Source organism: Xiphophorus hellerii, chromosome 7 (genome assembly GCF_003331165.1).
Source record: "Xiphophorus hellerii strain 12219 chromosome 7, Xiphophorus_hellerii-4.1, whole genome shotgun sequence".
Lineage (NCBI taxonomy): Eukaryota > Metazoa > Chordata > Actinopteri > Cyprinodontiformes > Poeciliidae > Xiphophorus > Xiphophorus hellerii.
In genome coordinates, this window is record NC_045678.1 from 20,093,834 (window position 1) to 20,119,339 (window position 25,506).

At 37.1% G+C, this 25,506-nt stretch overlaps 1 protein-coding gene across 4 annotated transcripts in view; it reads right to left on the minus strand.

The window, feature by feature from the left end:
• The window catches only part of LOC116722786 (protein FAM126B), a 48,704-nt gene that overhangs the window by 6,949 nt on the left and 16,249 nt on the right, over positions 1–25,506 (minus strand). For all 4 annotated transcript variants that reach the window (XM_032567081.1, XM_032567080.1, XM_032567082.1 and 1 more), the window contains 9 exons: positions 20,839–20,923; positions 15,043–15,121; positions 10,423–10,524; positions 8,796–8,975; positions 6,934–7,014; positions 4,866–4,981; positions 2,749–2,844; positions 2,017–2,133; positions 242–329 (listed from right to left, as the gene is read on the minus strand). In XM_032567081.1, the coding sequence (XP_032422972.1) occupies positions 242–329; positions 2,017–2,133; positions 2,749–2,844; positions 4,866–4,981; positions 6,934–7,014; positions 8,796–8,975; positions 10,423–10,524; positions 15,043–15,093 (831 nt within the window). In that variant the 5' untranslated portion in view covers positions 15,094–15,121; positions 20,839–20,923. The remainder of the gene's footprint in view (positions 1–241; positions 330–2,016; positions 2,134–2,748; positions 2,845–4,865; positions 4,982–6,933; positions 7,015–8,795; positions 8,976–10,422; positions 10,525–15,042; positions 15,122–20,838; positions 20,924–25,506) is intronic.

Here is a 25,506-nt window from a genome sequence, read left to right on the forward strand (position 1 = left end):
GTTCAGATTGAGGAATTGCTGCAAAGTTGACTTTGCAGCAATAAAGGGCTGTTAACTTTTTACCAACTGGCATTAAAAGATTAACAAAATTACACTGGATTTTAATGTAATCTGAATCTGACAATAACATTAATTGGAATAAATTGGACTGATTTGATTGAAGCTGGACCAGAATGGATTTGACAGAACTGAATATGTTCTAAAGTCTTTTGGGGGAATAAAGTTTATTGAACAGACTCACCAGGAGAGGCTGGGAATAAAGCTCCAGCTGGGCCCTGTAGACAATGTCCTCCAGAGCTTCTCGCCCCATCTCCCACTCTCCATTGTATCTGCACATTAAAAACATCAACAAACATTTGTTCTGAATTTTGCAGTAAATCTGCTAGAGGAAACAGTAGACTCTCACATGTTCACTTTAATGTCTGTCTCACATCCTCTGAACTATTATTAGTCATTTACTGATTCAGAATATGAACACAGTTACAGTCTGAGATGCAACTGAATTATTAGAAGAACACAGGAAGTCATGGTTTTCCTGTTAACATGGCTGTGCTAAATAAAATCTTTAAGAGATTGTTTCATGATTGAAAAGCTGTCAGTGGTTTTGGAGAAAATAATAATTTTACAATTAAGAAATGAAATGAAATAAAAAACTACAACAAACTAAAAATGTTTTGTAATTATTTTATAAAACATATGCACACCACACGGGGGGAAAAAAATCAAAACGGTCAACAGCGGCTGAACTCTTTGATCCAAATCACAATGCAGGGAATAAATGCTTGAGGAGCTCCCTTTGCACTGGAGATCAAACGAACTGGGATGAATGGGAAGGTAGGAACAGACCCTCTGATGTAGTCACAGCTGAAAAGGCGCCAGAATACAAATTCAATCTGATACGAAATAAATGCTTGTTCCTATTATTTTAAAACGCTGGTGATCCGATATCCCTGCAGATCTTTCATTCTCCTCTCATATGGCATTACTGTTGCAGCGCATTAGCAAACATATTAACCTAAATCCTACAGCGTCCTCGCTGTGTGCCAAGGTCCCTCTGTGTGTGGATTCAATAGATTCAGATTTATCTGCCGTCCATTCAGGACGGCAGAGGTGAGCCACAGCATGGAGAAGCACTCATTCACACATACATGAATAAAATCCTATTTGTTTTACTTTCAGTGGTACTGACTGCTTTGATCTTCTAATTCCTGGTGTGCAGCCTCACAGTGTTCCCTAAGATCCGGCCCGTAATATATCAAGGGTTGCGTTTCCAGGAACTGCCCGGCATCTCATCCAGGAGCTGTAATCAGCTTTTAAACAGCTGTGGCCGGAGGGGAAAAGCTCACCTGCTCTGTGAATTTATGACCACTGTAATCGGTTTGCACAGCAGGAAGCGTCTGTTCTTCGTAGACAGCCAGTGAGATTTTAACAGCTAAATGAAATCAAGACTGCACTGATGAGGGGTGTCTCACAGAGAAGAAGAACAGTTAAAATAAATGACACAGGTAGTTTGTTTTATATCCCTTAAACTAGTAAATGTATAATAATAATTAATGTATTCGGAAAACTATCTTTTTGTCAGTCAGTTTTGCAATAGACGGCTGGAAGTCGCCAAGAATGAATGTAAATTCATATTTTGTCATTTTATTTTAATGTTTTTGGAAAGTGTGATCAAACTTTGAAAGATATTTCAAATTTCAAATTTGAAATATTCACACTTTTATGCTTGCTTATGAATGAAAAACATTGGACTGTACTTGCTCACCACCAAATAAATAAATGTGGAAAAAAGCTGCTGAATCTGATATGTAAAAAGCCAGGTATCTGCATCAGGACTGATTCAACACTAAGAACAAAAAAACCTGACTTTCAGTTTGTGACCAAAACTAGATTTTCTATAATATTGCTGTCAAAACATAATTTGTTGAACCATTTGATGCATAAACATGTGCAACTGCTTGCAAATTTTTTTCTGAAAAATGTGCAAAAAACCTCCAAAACTGTAAAGATACATACATAGCGTGGTAAACGGCAGTGAGCATCTGCACCATGAACTCAGGGTCCAGCAGGACACGGTTGCAAGGTTCTCTCCAGAGCTTTTGTTGTTGTCGAGGGAAGCCACACACACACACCCTGGGGAGGGAATTGATGTCAGATGGTGAATAAACTATAGAGATGTTTTTCCAGATTTCACTGAATTTCTCTAACAGCTGTAAGAAGCTAAGATGAGACATGTGAGGAAACAGCTAATTTTTTAACCAGTTTTTATGTGTGGAGTCTGGAGAAGGCTGGCTACAGAGTCTGCACTGGGAGAACTCAAATACTGAGAGCATTGTTCTCCAAAGTCTTCACAGTCACAGTTTGCCATCTGTTTAAACGGAGTTCAGTCACAGCAGGCTGAGACTCATAGCCTGAAATGTTCAGACGCTGTGGTGGAAGAATACAGGGACACCACTAAACATTATATAGTGCATATATTATATATGTTCATATGGATCTAAATGACTCCTAAGGGTCTGTTTTTTATGTAAGGCAACCATGTCAGCTGATCAGCTCAGCTTGAATAAAGTTGTACTTTATCCAACCGTGAGCACAGCTAGAAACAGAGGAAAGTGAATTATTTCAATGAAAAGGAGAATAATCCTAACTTCAAGTAAAAAAGTAATTAAAATTATAAAGGAAGGAAGATGGTTAATAATTGGGTGCAGAAATAACAAGAGCAGCATGATTTCCAGATGTTTTTCTCACCGTGAGCTCATCCTGCAGACGGCCTGATAGGAGGAAAGGGGCATGTAGACCACAGCAGAGTTGTAGCAGAGCATAAGGAAACACAAGACCTCAAACCTGCAAAAAACAATAGATAGAGGCCTAAAAAACACGGGTTTTTTTTTATATAACATAAAAATTATTTTAGTATGCAGAATTAGAAGTAATAAACTTAATGAGCCATTAAATTGTACACTTAACAAACTGATACTTTGGTAGTTTGTTAATTATCAGCCAGAGTATCATTTCTGGAAACACGGTTTCAAAAACTACAATAAGAAAGAAAAACAATTTAAACAGAAGCTGCATCTGTAGGTTAATTGTTGCAAAGTTTGGTAATAATGATAGGAAAATATGCAGCAGGAGTGCTGTGGCATTGTAAAGGTCAAGTATGTGTGCAAACAAGGATGCTGACAATAAAGCTGCGCAACACTTGTAAAGGATTAAGAAGTGTGTAAAGCTCCTTTGAAAGCTGCCACTTTACTTTTAATATCTCCAGAGGCTGCAAAGACTTTTCAAGGGTTATGAGGTGACAACCATGTTACTGAGACCTAATAATGAAATACATTAAGTCAAAGTGAGATCATAAACTTCTAATTATTGTCCTTTACAGAAAGAAATAGGCAAGGAGTATGCAGGAAGGCCTGCAACAGACTGGTGATCTGTCCAGGGTGTACCTCGCCTCTCGCCCGAAACGTTCGCTGGAGATAGGCACCAGCACCCCTCCTCACCCCACTAGGGACAAGGGTGTTAGAAAATGGATAGATGGATGGATGGATATGCAGGAAGGCATTAAGACTGAATGAAGGAACAGAGCTCTGCACCATCTTCTCATAAACATTAATTCAGACCCACTCAAACAAATGGATAATTAAATTAGCCAAGAGGTCAGGCCAAGATGAAATATATTGATTATGTCCGTCACACTATGGTCATTGCAGTCACAACGCTCTGGCCAGCCAGTCTTCTTTTAACTGCTTTCGCATGGTCATATTTGCGTATGTGTGCCACTTAGAACAGTCACAGACCCATATGTGCTCTATTCAGGGCAGCAGAGAACCCTTTGTTTGGCAGGATGACTGGTATATTTCATTGAGATCATTATTCATTCACTGCAGCAGAAAGCGTGTGATGGCCAAAAAAGCTCTTAGACTTACTGAGTGCAGCTAAAAGAGGCTGAATGAGCATCCAGACTTATGATCTGTTCACCTTAAAAGGTGTTTTTTATGGAGCAATATTTGATCAAATAAAGTACGCAAAGATTTTCAAATTACTGATATTCACATCTGAAACTGGACACTATTTGTTAATGCAACATGTTTGTTTAAGACAACCAGAGAACAACACTCCAACAGTTCAGAGTCTGTACCTTCTGCGTTATTGTCAGTTTCTCTCTTTAATACTAAAACTCATTTCACAGATGTTTCATTGAACATCTGAACAGTCGACCTTTGTCAGCTGTTCTAAGAAAACAATCTAAACAAAGTTAAACCAATGGAGCTGAAATTAAAAATCAAAAGTTATGATAGGATAAGATAGCCAATGCTAAACTAAGCTGAGCCTAAATAAAACAAGTAAAACTAAGCCATATACCTAAACTACATAAGCTAATCTGAGCAAAGAAAAACAATGCTAACAAACAAGCTAAAGCCATATACATGCAATTAGCAAAGCAAACATATTCTTCTTAGCTATCATAAGCTAATCTTAGATTAAAGTGAGCAAAGATAAAAGAGAGTAAAACATAAAATAAAATAAGTTAAGCTAAGCTAATCACATATAAATTAAAGTGAGAGTAAAAAAAGTATGTTATTATTTATGACAAATAATTACAAAAAATCCTAATTGATATTATATTTAATATAAATAAACATTTAATAACCTTATTAAATGTTACTTATGTTAAATAAATGACATTGTGTAACACATTCTCTGTTTTTAACATTTTTCAATCTAAAAACAAATTTAAAATCTCAATGCAAAAATCATGGTTTAATACAATAAATATATTCATCATGAAAACAAAAACAAACAGCCAAATTAACATTCAGAAGATGTAGTTGTCCTGGTGTTAGAAGCTGCTTCATTGGGTTCCCCACCTGTTCTGTGCAGTGAAGGTTTCTCTCTGAGGATGGAGGCCGCTGTAAACCACTCTGATCAGGTCATGCTGACACAGCGCTCCCTCAGTCAGAGCCATGGACCCCAGGCTAGAAGGCTAAACAGAAAAAAAAAGTAATTTCTATTAAATCGCAGCCTACAGGTAATTGTGCTCCTGCAGTTACTTAATAGCCTAATTCTCCCTCCTTATTGCACTTTATGACACAGTATTAATCAAGAACCGAAAAATTAAAGTGAAGGAGAGTACAGGTGAAATTCATATAAATCTAAATGTTTACAGTGTTTAAAGAAGGAACTCTTACTGCTGGGGAAAATATTTCAAGTAAACACTTTTACTGCATCATTAAGTGACATTAATATATCTACAGTCTTAATTGTAGTGAGAGTGCTGACTGTGCATCTCTTACACCAAAAACATTTGTTTACAATTTTGATCCCTCTATAGATTCTTTCATGAAAGATTTAACTCAATCTTCCTGCTACCATCCAGCTTCACTGATGCAGGGCAGTGCTTTAATGAGGCTAAGACACTTTCGATTAAATATTTAGGATAGTTTTTGGAGTCATTAGTAAATGATAGAGGTGGTGAGGCAGGATGCATCACTTGGATGGCTTACAATCTCTTGTGGGATTATTTCCTCTTACTGTCCTCATTTACAAGCCATACATGTATAGATCTGACCTGCTGCAGACAATCTACTTATATTGTTCTGTGCAGTGTACCGAGGGGAAAAAAAACCCCATCAGCATTACTTGCTTCATGAGTAAAACAGAAAGAGAAAGAAATGCACATGATGACTGTGTGGAATCTAAAAGTAGGTCCAAATAAAAATGTGTAAACTACTTCATATTGCAGTTATGCAGAGCAGAAGTTACACTAACTTACTTGTGATTCTGTACGAAAAAAGCAAAAGAGGACAGATGAGTAACATGCTAATGGCGTCCTTGGGATCAGGACACATGACATTCAGACCGGCATTATAATCAGGGAGGATTGTTGTGATTCAAACAGATGCCTGATCCGTTTCCTCATTCCTCGATTGTGTCTTCATTCTCTTGGCATGGAGGGAGGAGTTTCTGAAGCTTGTAATTACAGCAATAAATTATCTGTGGTGCACAAGATGCACACGTAATCATACTCATACACACACACACACACACACACACACACGCCCCCATCCCCCACACTCAGATTCACACTGTGTGGAAAACAGTGTCCTTAAGATGACAAAAGACAGAAAGCTAGGCTACAACATGTTCTGTAAAGGTTTGTGTTATTGAATTTCTCTGACCTGTCAGCTGAAACACTCATTGACTGAAAGACCCAGACAGATTAAAAACAGAATCAATCAGCCAGTTAATAAAGCTGACAAAAATATCTTCTCTCATTTAAAGTAATTAACAAACACGCTTTATTCTTAAACAAAGATATGAAAAATATGAAGAAATATATAATATTACAGAAACTAGAGCTGTCAAGGTCAGGATATTAAAAGCATTGGGACATTCAGAAAAGTGCCATGTTTCCAATCCAATCCACCACCTTGCTAAATCTCCAAGATATAGTGAGGACAGGAAGAGAGAAGAAAAAATGCAGTGAAAGGGAACATGTACTGTTCATTTCACACCTTGGCCATTTGGTAACTAGATCCTAGCTTGAACTAGTTTACTACATAAAGCTTTCTGCAACCAGACATTTTGTTCCAGTCATCTGTCAATTCATCATAGAATGTTTTTCTAATCGTCTAGTCAGAAATGTTGTTGTAAAACTCTTAAATCCATCGATAGGTCAGTTATCTTAATAAATAGTTGTCATTACTGTTGTATACAGTAATGTATACAGTAAAATATGCATATTTATATTAATAGTTTATGAAAACTACAAATAAGACATTGATATGTGATGGTTTAAGTACAAGTGTGCAAAATGGAGGTAAGAAAGAACAAGTGACAAAAAAGTCGGTAATTGACTCAATAAAGAAAACATAACACCGATATAGGAAAGGTGATTCCAAATATGGACAGAACAGGAATGAGTCAGAGTCCTACCTCATGATATATAGATGGTTTCGACAGAGATGGGATTGTGAAGGAAAGAAGTTTGCTGTTTCCATCTTTGTCAACAATTTCCTGTAAAAAAATGAAACAGAAAAAATCCAGGAAGCTTGAGTTGGCATAATCTCTTTAAATTAAATTAAATGCAAGGCAGGTGCAAGAGAAATCATCAAAATGATTCCAATTCAAAGCAGAAAGACTCATAAATAATACTAAACTTGTTTTCATTGGATGTAAAAAATGAAGAAAATAAAAACAAATTGTATATTTTAAAGAAAAATTAGTAGTTTAGACTAATTGAAAAATGAGTTCAGTGATTAAAAGGAAAAGAAAAATTGTGACAACTCTAAAATATAGTTAACTCCTACATGACCACATGTAAAGTGATCATGCTATGAACTAGAACAAATCAAATATCGACCAGCATTGTGTCTGCTGGAGTTTGATTTCACACTGTTAAATGTGTTGCATAGCCCAAAGGTTCCCTCAAAATGGCATAATTTTGTAATGTTATGGCTCATTATCTCAACCACAGACAATCCCAGCAAAACAAATAGTTAATTCATACTAATATACCGCTGAGCCTTGTAGAAACAGAGTTAGCTTATTACAGTGCTTATCTACCTCTGCAAAAGTCTTGCTAAAGAACATCTGAAATATCTATATTATCTAAGTGTTAGTTAAGTTTTATTGTAGCAGCTGTTTCTCATCACTTCCCTACTGAAACAAAGTTTGTTTATGTTCCTCCTCATTATTGCTGTGGAATAAAGCAGTCATTATTATTTCAACATGCCCTCAAGTTGTCCTTGACTGGACTGTGGGTTGCTTGTTCTGTCCTTCACTGGCTACCAGTTTATCTCTGGCAGAACTGCTGAGAGCAAAGCTGTTTATCACGACTCGCCCGTCAATGGAGACACATCTGTGAGCATGTGCTGCATGTCTGCGTGTGTGTGTGTGTGGGTGGGTGTGTGTGTGTGTGTGTGTGTGTGTTGAGAGGTACAGACACAGAGGAATAAATTATTCATGAATATGCCCCTTAGCAGCGCTGGCTGACATGGAGCCATGTCTTTCAGTATCTCTTGCTCTTTGCACATTTCCTCAAGGGTGTTTCCTGGTGATGCAATCCCCTTCAGGCCAATCCATCAACCAGTGTTTTCTTTGCAGGTCACCTTGAATGTGAAGCTTATCATTTCCAATAAATCTGCCATTTTCCATGAAGAAAAAAATCTAAAAATATATTTCAAGTTTGTCTTTGTGAAGTCTCTTTTTGTAAAATTGTGCTAGATAACTCCAACTCAAAGGTGAAAAATAAATTTCTGGCTTCACTGTCCAGAGTGCAGAAGGTTTAACATAAAATAGAACATTTCTGAAGAAATTTTAAAGGGGCCTGCAAGGGGGTTCTTATGTTTAGTTAGGTACTGTGGGTCTCAAGTTTCAGCATCAAAGTTTAAGGAGCTTAGAACAGCAGATGGAATGTATCTGTGTCTGATGAATGTCATAAAAATGTCCAGAATAAGTTAAAATGTCTGTAGCATGTGGGATATTAGTGTCATTAGATGTTAACCTCCAGTAACATAAAGTCAATGCTAAGGTTAGCTAAAGCGATTTCAAGGCTATTACTATAATATTAACTAACATTGACTTAGCAAATTCAGTATGCCAAGTTAAGCATTAATAATAAAAATTAGCTAAAATGCTGAATTTAGCTAAAATGTTATCATTAGCATTAGGGCTATCTCTAGCATGATGACCTCTAGAACTCCATGTAGTATGCAATCAACAGTTTATAAGCTGAAATTAGCTAAAATGCTAAGGTTAGCTAAAAATATATCAAATGCATTTGGACTGACACCCACCAGGTTGTAGATACCCAAGAGGAGGGCCTCAATGCAGCCATTGCTCTGGCGATCCCTGCTGGCAGTGATGCGCAGATAAACCCACACGAGTTCAGGCAGGAACTGCAGGGTGAAACGTCGCAGGCGGTCTTCAGAGCTCCGGTACAGCTCAAACAGCTGGTGGCACACAGGTTCCAGCAGCTAGAAAGCAGGTGGTTAAAAGAAAAAGAAAAAAACACACACACACCTTAGCTATGCAGTTTTCAAGTCCTTTAAAATGGACCTGTATCTTCAGTTCTGTTAAAATTCAATACCTATAAAAGCTCAAATTTTCAGATTTCTTAGTTTATTTGAAGTAGAAGTTTACAATAAATGTATGTATCATTTTTCTACTGTTAGACAGGCTTTTTTATGAGATCTGCAAAAAGCACAAAGATTACATAAAATATTTCCTTAATTTTGTGTAATCGACAATTGGCCAGAAAGCTGCAATCGGTACAACCCTACCGTGATCTTATATAAAGAAACCTGAGTATTCACATTATTTATTTGATTACTTCAAGGTGAGTTACATAGAAAATTATGTATAATTTTTGTACAGACACTGTACAAAAAAAAGCATTAACAGGGGACAAAAAGAATTGAGACAATTATATAAGCTGAATCATTACATCATGCTTTCACTGAACCCATGAATAAATTGGATCTTGACCTTGATATTAGAGGAGTAAGGACTTTGAGGGGCTTTTGGGATCAGAGGGTGGAGCAGGATTGCAACTAAACACTGGACGCATGTACTCTCACTGTGGCTTTGTGTTTACACTGTCCAAGGGTCAGTGGAATAAGTGTCCATCCAGTGCAGCTCTGAGAGCGTGTGGGTGTGTGTGCGTGTGTGTGTGTGTGTGTTAGCTGCACTGTGTGTGACCGAGAAATAAGCAGCAACTCATTAATGAACTTGGCAACTGTTTGGCTCTCCATGGCATCAGCAGAAAACACGTCGCAATCTTTCCTTTCCTGCCCACCAACACTCAGACAGACTGCCCTGGATCTGGCATTTCATCATTAATGGGATTTTGCAGCGGGACTGACAGCACTAATGGAATTTAGATCCCTGGATGTTTGACTCTTAAATTTGACCGTGAAATAAAAGGGGAATGCAAGCAGAGAAAGGAAACAAGTCCAGCCTCACTGAATACCTCTGACTTTTGCTTCAAAACGAAGTGTGACGTCTTCAACTGGGCAAAAAGCTAGTTTTAATGTGCAGGCTTGTGATGTTGTAAAATTGACATACGGAGGCGTTACCGAGGATGCTATTTTGAACTAAAACATGCAGCAGATGTTCTAGTTTGATTTTTCACTGTGTGTGTGTGTACCACCATGTCGGCGTGAGTGTGCGTACAGTATACTGGGAACACTGTGTACTATCTCGCAGGTGAAGCTGCAGCCATCGCCATCCTGCACTTTAATCATACTGACAAGAACAGCACATGCTTGTGCTTCAGTGTTTATCCTGCAGAAACTGCTGTGTGTCAGTCTGTTTTTCAGTACCAACCCAGACATCAAGAAGTGAGTCACAAGAAGCATAGAGAGCTAAAAAAACAAGGATTGCGTGTGTGTGAGGGCGTGTGGGAGAGTGTGTATGGTTCACCTCGTTGTTGGGGTCCTGGATGACTCTGTACAGCGCCGGTACCAGAGACTTCTTTAGATGAAGGCTGCCAGCGTAGCTGGGGATGTGGGTTTCTGGTAAGGACTGAGACAAACAGAACATAACATTTTTTTGGCCATAATTACATGTGAAACAACTGAGATTGGCAAGTTTTGACAAATTATAACCACTAAAATCAATGTATTTTATATTGACCAACACAAAGTAGTACACAATTATGAAGAGGAAGGAAAATGACACATTCTTTAAACAATTTTACAACTAAAAAGATGAAAGATGTTTTAGGCCTCTTTACTCAGCTATCCCTAAGTAAACTCCAGTATAACCCATTCCTTTCACTAGTTGTCTAAATACAAAAACACCCATATGTGTGTAATTTTATCACCATATGAGTCCAGGAGATCAGTGACGGCCTCAAACGTTTGTTAGAGAAGATTCAGGAATGGACAGCCTCAAAAGGACTGAGGAAACAACCAGACAGTTTGGGAGTAAAGTTGTGAAGTTTCTAGCTGGATTAGGTTGTATCCCAAGCCTTGAAGAGCTTACAAAGAACTGTGAGCATTGAACCCATCTTTCCAAAAAGAAAAACAATATGGCACAACTGCAAATCTACTAAGTTATGGATGTACACCAAACTGTCAGGCCAAGTAAGGAGAGTTTTAATCAGAGAAGCAGCCAAAAGGTATATTGAAGGAACTGCAGAGATGTACAACTCAAGAGGGATAGTCTTTTGACATTCTGCAGTAAACAAATCTGGCTTTTTTGAAGAGTGGCCTAAAGTCAGCCACTGCGAAAGGAAAGTCATAAGAAGTCCCAGCTAACAAGTGGAAGAAGGTGCTGTGGTCAGATGAGACCAAATGGAAACTTATTGGCCAACCTGCAAAACACGGTTGCACAAACTTCCCTTAACACATCACCGCTATCAGGAGAGATGTAGCTTACAGCATCATGCTGTGGGGATGGTTTTCTTCAGCAGGAACAGGGAATCAGGTTGAAGTGGATGAGCAACTAGACTCAGCTAAATTCAGGGGAATTCTGGAAAAAGTCCAGAGGGAGCAAAGGGCGTGAGATTGGGGTAAAGGTTCAATTTCCTATAGGCAACAGCCATAAAAATACGCCCAGAGCAACAATGGCACCAAATGATAGTTGTGTTTTAGAGTGATACAGTCAAGGTGTATAATTTAATCCAATTACAAATCTAGGGCATGGGGCGCCACATGGCTCCGAGGTTGAGCAGGTGCACTACATACAGACGCTACAGTCCTCAACACAGTTGACTTGATAGGTTTGATTCACAGTATGTCTTTCCCTTCCCTCTCTGTTCTTCTTATTGTCCTGACAATGAATGAAGGCCACTAGAGCCTCAAAAACCCTTAAAAAAAAATAAATAAAAACTCTAGGGCAAGAGTTGACAAGTGATTTTTTTCTGATGCAGTTTGAATTATTTTTGCTTAAAGAATGGTGAAAACCTTCAGTCTCTAGATATGCAACATTTGTAGAGACAAAAACCAAAAGACATGTAGCTCTAATAGTGGTAAAATATGATTCCTTCCAACAGACCAAATATTTTACAAGCACGGAGATTTTGAGTGCCTGGTAATTGATATACAATTTCCCATCAAAAACAATTCCATTTTAATGCTGCAGACATTAATATTGACGACAACTGCAAATTGATACATTGAGCAGCTCTAAAACCAAATACATTCCAACTCAGACAATAATTCATGTTGGCCAATCATATAGGTTACAATAAAGTTTGTGTAGCAAAGTAATTAAAATGAAAAAAGGTATGCAAACACACTTGCAAGGCACTGCATAATATTTTGATTCATAAAGTCGGAGTAATGAACTAGAGGAAATCAGAAAGTGAATATATACTATTTTGTGCTAAGGCTGCAACATTAACTTCTGACACTACACAATTAGAAGTGCTATTAAACATGTGAAGTTTAAAAGTGTCGTAGTTGGTATAAAAACAGAGTACTGTAGTAACGTCACTGACAGGCTGAGTAGTAGCAGTCAGTAAAAGCCATTCAAGTCTAAATAGAGCTTGACGTGGACTAACAGCTTTTGACAAAAATCACTCTAAAAGTTCCAGACTCAGTGGTGACAACATCTGACAGGGGCAGAATATCCTGGGGTGCCAACTTCAAACACTCAAGACTGTTGTCTGCAGATGACAGACACATAAAAAGCCTCTCAGCAAGGCGCTTTGGTGCAGACAAGTCATGTTGTGCTCTGTCCTCATGATGACCACTCTCCAAAGGAGTCCCATCAATCCATCTCTGGTGTGTAGTTTTGTGCTCCCCTCTTTCACACATCTCACCTTCAATTTTGAGAATAATGCCACTGCTTAGGAAAGATGTTATTTGCATCTCAACTGCGGTACCTGTACAGAACATTTACTGAATTTTCAAGTACTTCAGCAGCTGCTAGTGATTGTGAGGATTACTGGAGAAACATGAAAATAATCTACCTGATTTATTTTTTTGTGTGTATGTCTGTTCCAGGGATTTCAACAAGTTAAACTATTGCTGTTGGATTCATGCTTAGTCGTTTAATAACTTGTATTCAACTTAATATCTTGTGTTATTCTCTCTAAGATGAAGCCACCAATAAAGCTACTGCTAGCATTACCTAAGAAAAAAAAGGCAACCAGTCTTATCAGAGACATGTATGTTGTGTTTATTCTGGCTTTTTAAACCCTCCAGTTGGGGTGGCAGATGGATGCTCAATCAAAGCTATTTTTGTTACTATCTTTTATTCACTTGGTTAATTGATGTTTCCTGTAATTTAATTACCATCTTTTCCACAGATAAATTAAAAAATATTAGACAACTAAATGTGAACATTTCCTTTGAAAAAAAAAAGAATACTTAATGGGTGCCTTAATGTTTAGGGTTTTTGAAAAACAATAAATCATTTACAATTCTTCAAGACCTTCGTGGATAAAAACAGATCGATTTTGTGAGTTCAACCCAACATAACTTGGGTTTGATCTTGTATATTTAAGGAGTAAAACTTGATGAGAGCATAAACTATAATTAACACTAGTTGTTCAAAAGGACTCAATTCTTTATTACATTAAGTAAACATAATAATAGTTTAATGAATTACAACCACTACAGTATTCAAGCTGAAACATGCCCACATACTGTATATTCTATCTCTCCACACTTACACAGTTGTTATATTTACATATTGCTAGGCCTGTCCCGCGATAAACGATAAATCAATTAATCGTACGATAAATTAAAACTATCAACCTCATTTTAATTATCGGCATTATCGTCTCTTCCGCCCTTTTTCTCTTTCTGTTGATGACACTGAGTGAAAAAAGGCTCAACTCCGGTGCTCTCCACTGACCTCTCCCTTCCTCATTTCCTTAGTGTAAAGCCCAGCGCACAAGACACAATCTTAGAGTTGTTGGCCGATTGTCGGCCCATTTTCAAAGCCTGAGAGACCACACGTGAGCCGACAGAAATCCCAGATATGATGGTTCGATCGGGTTCGGTCCTGCCGTGTGGTGTCCAACAATGGGCACAGAATAATGGCTACAATTCCAGTTAACTAATTTTAAAAGCAGGCATTAATCAATGCTTTACTACAATCTACCTGCATTGCATGTGGATAGTGTCAGTCCTGACTGAATGAAAATCATTATAACCTATTTATGTCACGTTAATGAAGAACAGCTGAAAAGTTACCGGGTTTATCAACTGCGGTAGCAATTTCGCTCCAACTCCTCCCCTTGTCATTTCTATATTCTTTGCACGAAATGCTGAATAAACATTAATGTTGTGTCCACATATCATCTCCAATGTCCGCTGGACTTCGGGTTGCTCCGTGTCAGGTGTTTGGGATTCCCCTCCGTAATTTCCCCTCAGAAAGCATGGAAAGAATCCGCGCTTTCTGATTGGCTGCCTGTGCATTCAGCAGCTCCCAGTCGGGGAAAACCCCTGATTTGGATCAGAGCAACAATCTACCATAACACACCAAACACTTCAGGATGATTGGTTACAAAATCGTAAGCGACAATCTTAGAACGGCTGACGTTCTAAGATTGTCCTCAAGGGAAAATAGGGGAAAAATCGTGTAGTGTGAACTATTGCATCATGTAGTCGGATGTGCCCATCTTCTCTATTTAAATCTAATTATTACTGAAGGGCAATATACTATACAGACTTCATAATCTGCACTCTTTTGGTTGAATGCAGTACTTACAGTATTTCCACTTTGGCTTTATATTGTTTAGGTTTTATTCAAGTACATTTTTTATTAATGGAGACTGAGAATCCATTTAATTTTTGATTTTGGTTGTTTTGTTTATCAGTTCCAGTGTTAAATATTCTTTTGAAAATAAAGTGTATCTATCTTCGGCAGGAAATCGCATGCATTATTACGTCATTTCCATTAAATCAGTGTAAAAAGGTCTTCAAACAATATTATCGTTTATCGCAATAATTTTTGAGACAATGAATCGCTCTGCAAAATTTGTTATCGTGACAGGCCTACATATTGCTGTTTCTCTGAGAAACAGCCTGAAGGACACATTTCATCATGACTCATGAGATGCGCCACAGAGGAGGAGGGCTTTACCTTGAATTCGGAGAGCCATTCTTCAACAACACCTCGCTCTGAACCCAGCATATTTTTCAGAGACCCCCCTCCTGGATGCCTGGTGGACAGAGAGAGGCAGTGATTGGAAATGCAGTCACAAAAAAGAAGTGAAGGTGACACAACACCATCGCCAGAAGAATGCCCAATCTAGAGTTGTGATTTTAGCCCCTTATTTCCCTGCTGAGGAAGATGCAATATAATTTTCAACCCAAGTGAATACCCTGATGACTGATTTGAATTATTTATTCAGCTATGATGCAGGACAAAGCAGAGTTTAATTTAGAAAGAATCAAAGGGCTCTCAAGGAGACAGATTCACAAAGGAGAAATAATACCCAGGATTGCAATTACCTGTTAGTGGTGTATAATCTAACTGCCTTTCAAAATATGAGTGCACCACTACAGCAAATCTTTCTCACTGTGATTATAATCAACCTGCCATTGGTGGACAACTGAAAATTAGTGAAAGTAAATAAATGTTAACTGCCAACGAGTAATTGTTTTAAGTTGTGAGTCATGTTAAGCACATCCAGAGAGTAATACTTAGAAACAATAACAGTTTCTAAGCAGTTTGGCTTGGCTGTCCAAGATTGTTGATGCTCAAAACATTGTTGCATAACAGGTCACTTCAACACACAAACTTATGAGAGATCCTAGGAGCCATGTTTCTTGTTTTTCCATCTTTATCACCGCTAGGGGTCGAATTTCATGTTGTGTACAGATTACGGTGGAAGCAGGTGAGGGGTTATTTAAAGGTATTTAAAGTGTAAATCTGTTCAGGTGATGAGAGCAAACAGTTTTCTATTGTGCTTAGTCTAGAGTTGCCTTATTTCTTTGTTCTAAATAGAAACGGCAAAATAGACAGATGTTGTAAACTTTAGGACATTCAAATGATTGTGATGAAGACTGACACAGTGAACTTTGATTCTGTCCATGTAAAAACAAAGCCTACCAGTACCAACAAACAATCAGCAACCAGTAGCATTTAAGCATAGGACTTAGTCACTACAGACATTTTCTGAATATTTCATATGACAGTTCATGTTTTGGCTGGCCAAGCTTGGGTTTGGTTTTGTTGTTTACAACTTGTCTCATTAAGAGTAGTAGTTTTTGTGTGATTTGTAAGCTGATGTTGTTTTTCCAAAAACAACACCAGCCTCGGCTTAGATGTTCACTATTTCCAAAGAAACCAAACTTTAAATATGCAAGCTGACATAAAAAGGTTGATTAGGATGGATGGATAAATAGATGAAACAGTGGACAAACAGATAAGTAAACTAATGGCAAATGATTGGACAATAAAGATACTAATAGAACGCTAGCTAGCTGGTTATGGATAAACAGGTGGAAGACAGACAACTAGCTAAAACATGGATGGAAATAGGATATGCAATTCGCCTGTAAATAAAAATATATTGAAATGCTGCTCTTTTTTTTAATTCAATGATCTATAAATATAAATACAAAACAGTATTCCAAACATATTCCAATACACCATTATCCCTGTTCCTGTTCTCAGCGTCTAGATGCTAAAATAAGACTCAACACAGAGCACAAAAACATCTCTACCTCAGGTCCCATCCAATGGAAAATATTTTCTTATTTTTATCTAAAGAAAAATGACATGAATCCCATAAAAGGCATGACCAGAGTCTGGGAGTTTGTGTATACTGCTGTACTGAGGCGGTGAACACTGACAATGATCTTTCACGGGATAATGTGACAGAATGCAGACTAAAGGTGATGAGCCATTGAGCCCAACAGACAAAATTTGATTATGTAATGGCAGACGGCCAGTGAAGCTTGTAATCACTGACAGGCTAATGATGTGACTACATTAACTACTAGGTCCTATCAATTGAAGTTGAAGGTGAAATTGCAAAAGCTCTCAAGCTTTTCTACGCTTTTTTGCTTCAAACACTGGTATTAAGCTTAAAGCAAGAAGGGTAGATTCTTTACCCTTTCAGAACAGCCGTTACTCAATTCAGATTTGTAATCAGGCGATACGAAGATAAAGAAAGACAAACATCTTGCATGAATTTTACGGATGTAGCATAGCATACAATACAAACAAAAACATTTATGACAGCAGAGTTTTAACACATTGATCAGGATGGTTCTCTGGTTCTGTGTTTGCCGTCTGAGTCTCAGAACTCAGCACCTTGACTGTCAGCATTTACTGGGGAAGGAGTCGACATAAAGACTGATTAGCCAATCAGAGACAGATAACAGGAAATGAGCAAGTCATTATGTGCTTGACATAGGAAGAATTGACTGTAGATTTTTAAAGCTTGCTTATCAAGAAAAGACTGAAAAACATCAATAACCCTTGATCTTAAATTTGTAATGGTGTCTTCAAACATGTAATCATTCTACAAAATAAAAGGTCAGGATCGGATGGTTCAACACATCTACAAATAAAAATTATGATAAATCATGAATATTTTTTAAATATATTTTGGGCTCACAGTACTCAATATGCAGGAGAAGAGTTTTATATATAGACTCTCACTTTTAGATTTCTAGCAAAAGAACAATCCCAAGACAGTTAAGATCCACATTCCTGCATCAAACATTTTAAAACTACAAATACAGTGAAAGTTATAACTACTACTTTTAGCGATTACATAAATGCACTCCTGTTTAATCTCATTTGTTAAAGCTGAGTCTCCATAGTGCAGAAAATGTGCTAAGTTTGAGGGCTCTCTGACGTATACATGCGTCAGTGGACTTAACGTTTCACACCATACACAGAGCCGACACCATCAGGCACACCACATCTGCCTGCCTGGCCAATGTGGGTAATCTGCGACAAAGCAGCTTCATCAAATATGAATGTGTGAAGAGAAGCGTGGAAAGTCTACCGTTTTATCAGTATGTGTAGGCTGAGAGACGAGACAGGACAGAGGAAAAGATGGTAACAGAAAATACAAAGTAATCATGACAGGGAGCTGCACAGGATCTCAAGTGTGAAGGTTTCCAGTTAAACATGAACACATGACACCCAGAAAACAAACAAGTGGTTTCGGGAACAGTTTGTGAAAGTGCATAAATGACTCAGATAATATTTGGCCTTGTACCTTTAAAATACTAGAACATGACTTTCCATTGATGCTCACCCAGTTGACACAAAGTTTATGAGAAAAATAAGCTCACAGGAACAAAGTCTGCTTTTTTTTCCAAAGACCTTTCCACCATCCACTGAACAAATGGCTTTGAAAAACTTTTACATTGACTATCTGTTTTTAATATTAATTTGATTAAATTTCTTTGAGGATGTGACTAAAACAAAAGGAAATGCTTCAAACTTTCTATCTACACCATGAAATGAAAGTAGCGTAGAACATGTAAATCCCCGAACATCTAATGGTAAAAATTACGACTAAGAGAAAATCGTGTGAAACAGTAAAATTAAAAGTACTGACAGCTTGTATGCACATGTACATGTTGGAATATTATGTCAGTGTTAATTTATTTCAGAAACTCCATTCAAAAAGTGACATCAGATTATTTAGATAACAGACCCCAAAAAACGTAAAATTTTATGCTTTTATTTCACTTAATTTTATCAAGAACTATATGAGCTCAATAGATGGTTGAGTTCGTCAGCCAGCCAAGAACAGCGATACCCTGGTCGTTAAACCTTTACCAATGTGGGCAGGTGCCAGGATCTGCTGCAAAATGAAATCCTCATCTCCATAAAGCTGTCTGCACAGGGAAGAATGAAGTGCTGTAAAATCTCCTGGTAGATGGCTGAGCTGACTCTGGATCTGATAAAACTTCAGCAGCTGACATAGCTCTCTAAATCATCATTACCACACCTTTTCCTTTGAACATATTTTTCCATTATGCTTCTATACAACAGCCTGAACAACCAGCTTCTTTGGGTATAGCCATTTGTGACTTAACCTCCTTGTGGAGTTTGTCAGTGGCTATCAAGTCAGCAGTTTTTCTCTGACAGTGTAAGTCAAAAGATTCTCTGAAAAACTGAATCTTGGGGCTTAACTGTAAGACTTAGTCATAATAATCAACAGAAATAAATTGTGGCTTGATATTTGTAAAGAAATTCTAAAATATATTACTTTTAAAATTGATTTGCTGAAATTAACCCTTTGCTGGTACTCCTATTTCTGTAGTCTAAGAAGGCTCACAAAATAAAGTGTTCATTCTATATAAATTACATAAAAAATTACTTTAAACTTTTCTTACCTGTTAAGTAGTTAAATTTTTGTGAGTAATTTTCTTTCCGACACAATCTATGTGCATTAGTTATACATACTGGTTCAGCATCTGCCAGAGGAGACTTTGGCCTTTGTTCCTAAATAAACAGTGAGTGGACTAATGCAAATTTAAATCTACATCCAAAAGCAAATATTAAACATGCCCTAAAGGACTTCTTAGACATGTAAGTCTGTCCCATTAGTATTTACAGTAGAGGTTAAACCTTAAATCAAACATAATAAATTATGCAAAACTCAACATGGTGCAAATAAGAATGAAAGTTATACAAAAGAAGCTCAGAGGAGCTGCTGGGCTGTAAAAGCATAAACATGACAACAATATCAACAAGTGGAATCTTTCTTGTGTGAGTACAGCTCCTAAATTTGGAGTCTGCAAACTGAAAGCCTCCATTTAGTCAGAGTGTTCAAGTCTTCATGAAAGGCTGACTCATTCATTTCCTCTGGTCTGTCAAGCCCTCAGAAAAGCACGGAGATGAAATTTGCCAACGGCAGCGCAGGCTTATCAGTCACCATGAGAACAGCAGTCAAGTGACTCCACGGCAGCGGCAACTGTTCATTTTGTTCAAACAATTTAGATTAAATCGCTCTCAGATGCAGAACGCAGTAATTAAGTCAGGTATATTGAAGTCTCTCTGGAAGCCACTTTCCATTTAATATTTTCTTTAGTGCAAAAAAACAAAACAATTTTGTGCTTCTACATTTTCACTTGCATTGAAATAATTATTGATTCAAACTGAAGATAATAGTTTGTTTCAGTTTTACTGCTTCTATTTTACTTCACATTATCTTTCAGTAAACAGATGCATTTCGAGAAATGAGAATATCTTCAAAAAGATATTTTATATCATTAACTAAATTCTAAAATGAAATTCAAATATTACACAGATTTATTACTTATATGTCAAGTGTTTACTTATCCAACTGTCAATTCCTCTCTCCTTACCCTGGAGTCACACCTCTTGATTTCTGGTCTAGCCCAGGACTCCCACTTGGGGAAAGTCTGCACTAATTGGGGACAGTTGTCTTTTAGTTGGTTGGACATGTCCTGTAGTCTGGAATCCCTTTAGCATATCTCAGCAGATGTTATATGTGTTATATATGTTACATATGTGTGATGCCCAAATGTCTTAGTTGTGAAAGGAAAATCTGCAGAAACAAGTCTGAAGCTATAAACACAACTACAGGGTACACCTTGTGAATCTCCTCCAAATTCTTAATATCACAATCCTCCCAATAGTCTGCCACTTGTTTTCAAGTCTGTTGGCTGTGAGGCTTTTTCTACCACATTTTTTCTTTCCACTCCACTTTCTGCTATTTTATTTGCATACAGCACTGTGTGGACAGTTACCTTCTTTAGCAATGCCCTTTGGGGCTCATCTTCCTCACAATAACTGCATCCTGAAAATGCTGACATTTTCTATGTATAATTTAAAACTTATTGGGAATGCTGAAAAAGCTGAAAAATAAAGATATGAGTGGTAGAAAGGAATGTAATCGACATAACATAAATGTGTTAAAGACTTCAGTGTGCCTACCTGAGCGCCCAGGAAATCAAATCTCCGCAGGGAGATGTAACTGGTTCTCCACAGTGGCACACATCTGTCACTCTCTCAGGGTCACCTGCAACAGGGAGATGGATAAAAACAAACCCTTAATGAGATTAGAGGAAAACGGTCACCTGCAAGCACCAAGAAACTAACACGAATAACAAGATTTCTTTAACACCAGAAAATTAAGATTATTTAAATTATTTATACACAACGACAACCAAACAGGCATCTAAATAGTTGCACAGATGAGGAAGTCGTGTTTGTGGGCTAGTTCTCCCAATTTTAGACTCCAACTGCTTTAGCTATCTTTTTTGTATCTCTTAAATCCAGCAGTCACAAAGTTGAGCAGCATTACCTTTTTAGGTCAAAATCTAATATAATAATCTGTTTTTAGAAATAGACTACTAGAGAAAGAGCAGACTGCAGTTCAGAGAAGGGATGAGCAACTGCATACAGTCAGACATACTAAAACAGAAATTGTGCTAAAATAAACCGTACCCATTATCAAAAAGTCTTCAGTAGTAAAACAGCTACACTCTAATGCAGCTGTACTGAAAAGCAGCACACAATTGTACTGAATAAAGTTTTGAAACAAAAAGGCAGCATTTACTGACGACCCAAAAGAGGACAAATTTCTATCATGGAAATTTGTCAGCCTCATAGTTAAAGGTATATTTTTAAAACTTTAACACATACTGCAGATTAGTGAAATGAAACAAATGTTTCTCAACATAAACCACTAATCATGAAGCTTTAGCAGCTAAAATACACTGTATTGTAAACAAAAAGGTAAAGGTTTCAGAATAAACTTATGTGCAACCATAAAAATTTTAATTTAAATGAAAAATTAAAACGCCGAAGGACATTTTTATGATAAAATGAATATGCCAGGGTAAGGATCTTGTGTTGATCATGGCAACTGCGAGAAAGACAAGAGGATACTAAATGCTGCATTTTTCAAGAGACCTGGGCCAACAAATATCCTTTGTTGACATGAAAAGCATAAAACATGTGTTTAGTTTGCGGGAAGTGGCTGACAATGATGAATACAGCCAATCTGGAGCAGCACCAATTTTAGACTTTAAATACTTCATTCGTCTCTTGTACATCTCCTAAATCCTGAAGTCACAAAGTCCAGCAGCGTTGGATCAGATGTAAATCTAACAATTTAAAAGCATCACTGAAGTAACAAGTAAAACTGGAGGAGCTGATGTGGTCTGATAAAAGTTATTATGCTTTATAAGCGTTTGGAAGTTAAACAATCAGAGTTCATAAGACCACAGATCAGAGGAGACAACATGCTTAGTGAGTTAATTAATAGCTCCTAAGTTGAACCCTTATAAAGAGGAAGAGTTTATGAAGGAATACATAAATGTTGCAGCAGAGCTGCTACATGCTGAACTTATCCATGTGTTTGAACCATTTTATGATGTGAAAAATAAACAAAGAGTAACCCAACATGATTGTAAACCCATTTAATGTGGAACCAACTAATGTGTCGGACAACCTCCAATTAGAAACCGTTGAGCTTCAAAGTGAAAAAACATCATGTCCCTTTTGCTGGACAATTTTCCAGCCAGAGGAGGCTTCCCGTCAGATTTGTATCTCTGTTTGGGACAACACGCTGCGGTGAGCAATAGTTTTCTCAACTGAGGACAGTATCAACAGCAAAAAGTCAGACGCCTGGCGAAGGAGTAGCAGTTCCAACTTTTTGAGTCAGAACATGTTCAAAAAAGGAGAAAGCAATCTATAAACTGAAACTTACAAATATTTGAAAAAACAAAATGTGCAAAACAGATGACTGTGGTTTCATTCATAAATAACTGTTGCACCATAGGGGTTAACAGAGTGAGTGTGACCCTTCTAAAAATTTAAACAGCCACAGAGAGACAATAGGGTTTCAGCCATTACTGAAATGGCTTCCTATCCTTATGCACAAAATTACTGACGATAAAATGGTTTTGTTTCCTATGCAGAAGTGTTTCTCAGAGTAAGCTCAGTTTTTCCTCCAGGAAATACTGTTTTGGAGGTTATTTTGTGTCACAGCAGAGGGAGTCAATTTTCAAGTTCCTCAGTTGCATAGCAACCGTCAGCTGACCACCTTGTGTCCTGGCTGGCTGGAAAGGAATCTTTGGGATCCACACCCACATGATGTACAGTACTGGAAAGATTCAAAATCAAGGCTTCGCAGAGACACAAGACATAAGACGTGCATGATTTAAAAAAAAAAAAAAGGCACATGTGCAAACTGTTGCTTTGTTGAGCAGTATTTCAGCAGTAAAGCATTTTGAACATAGCTATGTGTTTATCTGACCAAATTTGACACCGGCAATCTATCAAAACATGAAGGACGCGCCCGGCTGGAGATAAATGTGTTTGAAATGATGTGTGGATCCTACCTCCCTACTGAAGGTTGTCAAGTATGTGTTTATTTTCTTCTGTCAGATTCATTTATCGCTGTATGACTCATCAAAGCAGAGAGTAACAGTGGCTTCAGGCTGAGTAAAAACACTGGAAAAAGGGACAAAGTCTAAATACAAGACAAAACAGGGTCTGGAACTGAAAAAGCAAACGTACTGGATAGCAGTCATGAGGGTTGCCAATAAACACACACATTATTATATATATATATATATATATATATATATATATATATATATATATATATATATATATACTGTATATATACTGTATATATACAGTATATATATATATATATATATATTTTTTTTTTTAATTATTATTATTTTTTTAAATTTTATTATATACAGTATATACTAAATCTAGACATCCTGGGTCTGGAGACTATAATTGCCACCACAGATGAATGTAGAGGCTCTGAAGACATGAAGGCAGGTGGTCCATAAAGCTGCATAAATCAAAAATATTCCACTGTCTTAATCTCTCTAGATCAACACAAGGAAAGCACATAATGATGTGGGAGTTTTTGTAATGAATCTCAATGACATAAACAGTATCCATTTAATGGAACCTTTAATGTCAGTGCATAAATCACCTCACCATAATCCACTACAGACATAAATGTAGGAACAACACACCTCTTTTGTCCTTGTAAGGATAACAGGAATCAATTTGAAAACAGGAAAACTCAGAATATGAAAGGTAAATCAGAGTGAATCATTAAGAAAAAAGCCCAAGTATTTGTACAGAGACACACAATAAATCATTAAATCCTCTGAAGTGCTGACTGACGACAGATTAAGTGACTTGAGTTACTTTCACACCTGCACAGTTCAGGAGACTGAACTGTGTTCAGGAGAGAAATTTAAACAGAACCAGATGAAGTTGTGTAAGTTCACACTCCACTTTTAAAAGCGAACCAAACCGCTGTGATGATTTTCTTACAAGGAGGCCTTAAAGCTCCTAGTAAGAATTCAATTTTAGCTTTCCACAATGTTCTTTCTGCATTTACAGATAAGGCATTTGTGAAAAAGTTGGGGTCCTACAATTCCTTGCAAATTTATCATTATTGAAATATCACTGCATGTAAAATGCTAACCACAAAGAACTGCCTAATACATTTAGTGTTTACTAATTATTTAAGCACTATGCATTGAGAACCTCTGTGCCTATAATATATTTTTCTACACTTGTAGTTTAATGCACCATAAAAATGTTTCAGAAGGTAAAGTCATTGAGAAAGTACAAAAACTGCAAAGGGCAGTCAAAGACGACTTTTTCAATAAAATATTTCGATTGAGATGAAAATCCTGAATTGTCTATACCCATTGTTCTCCAGCCCTAGGATAGATTTAGCTACAAACCCAATAAACATTAACTCAAAATGTGACAATTCTTTAACATAGCTTAAATGTTTGTCATTTCAGAAATCCACAACATTTTTCCTAAAAAGAACAGATTTGTGGACATTGGGCTGAAAGATCCTTTTCTGAGTATTAAGTGTTCAATCAGCTTGCCACAAGTTGGGTGGCAAACTACTAGAATGTTGCTTGATGGGTGGCTGTATGGACATTGAGGTAACCATGACTGTTTCATCAGCTTAAAAAAGTACATTTACAGTGCTGATATTAGGTTTTTCATGACTGACAGAAAATAAAAAGCATGATTTTAAGACCGATCCCTGAGGGACACCATTAGTTAAACTAAGCCAATAGAAAGTAAAACCATCTGAACTGGTTTTAGGAAAAACAAATACTTAACTCCTTAAGATAACTTTTGCATTATGTGAACTACCACAATGTAAATAAACTGAATTTAATTTCAATTATAATCAGAAGAATCGCTTTTTGTGCCATCTATTGTCAAGACAAGGAAAAATACTGGGCAATGTTGCTTATCATCAAACGTTTAGTGATGTAATTTGTTTTTTTAAGGTAATGTAATCGTTTGATGTAATCGTTTTGCAATTCTTTTACTGAAACTAAACTGAACTGAGATGATATATTATTAGAAGATAATCTTTTAAAATAGAAACTGATGGGAGTTTCTAGAATTCTGAGTAAAAGTTGATGCAGTAGTTTTATTAGTAGGTGATTTGGAAATAGGTTTGCTTCATTTTAGATAGAGTCCTCAGATTATTAGCAAATAAAACCAGTACAGGCAAGAGACGTGGAAATTATGTATGTTTACACCGCTACCTCATTACTCAGCCAAACAGTCATTATAAAACTA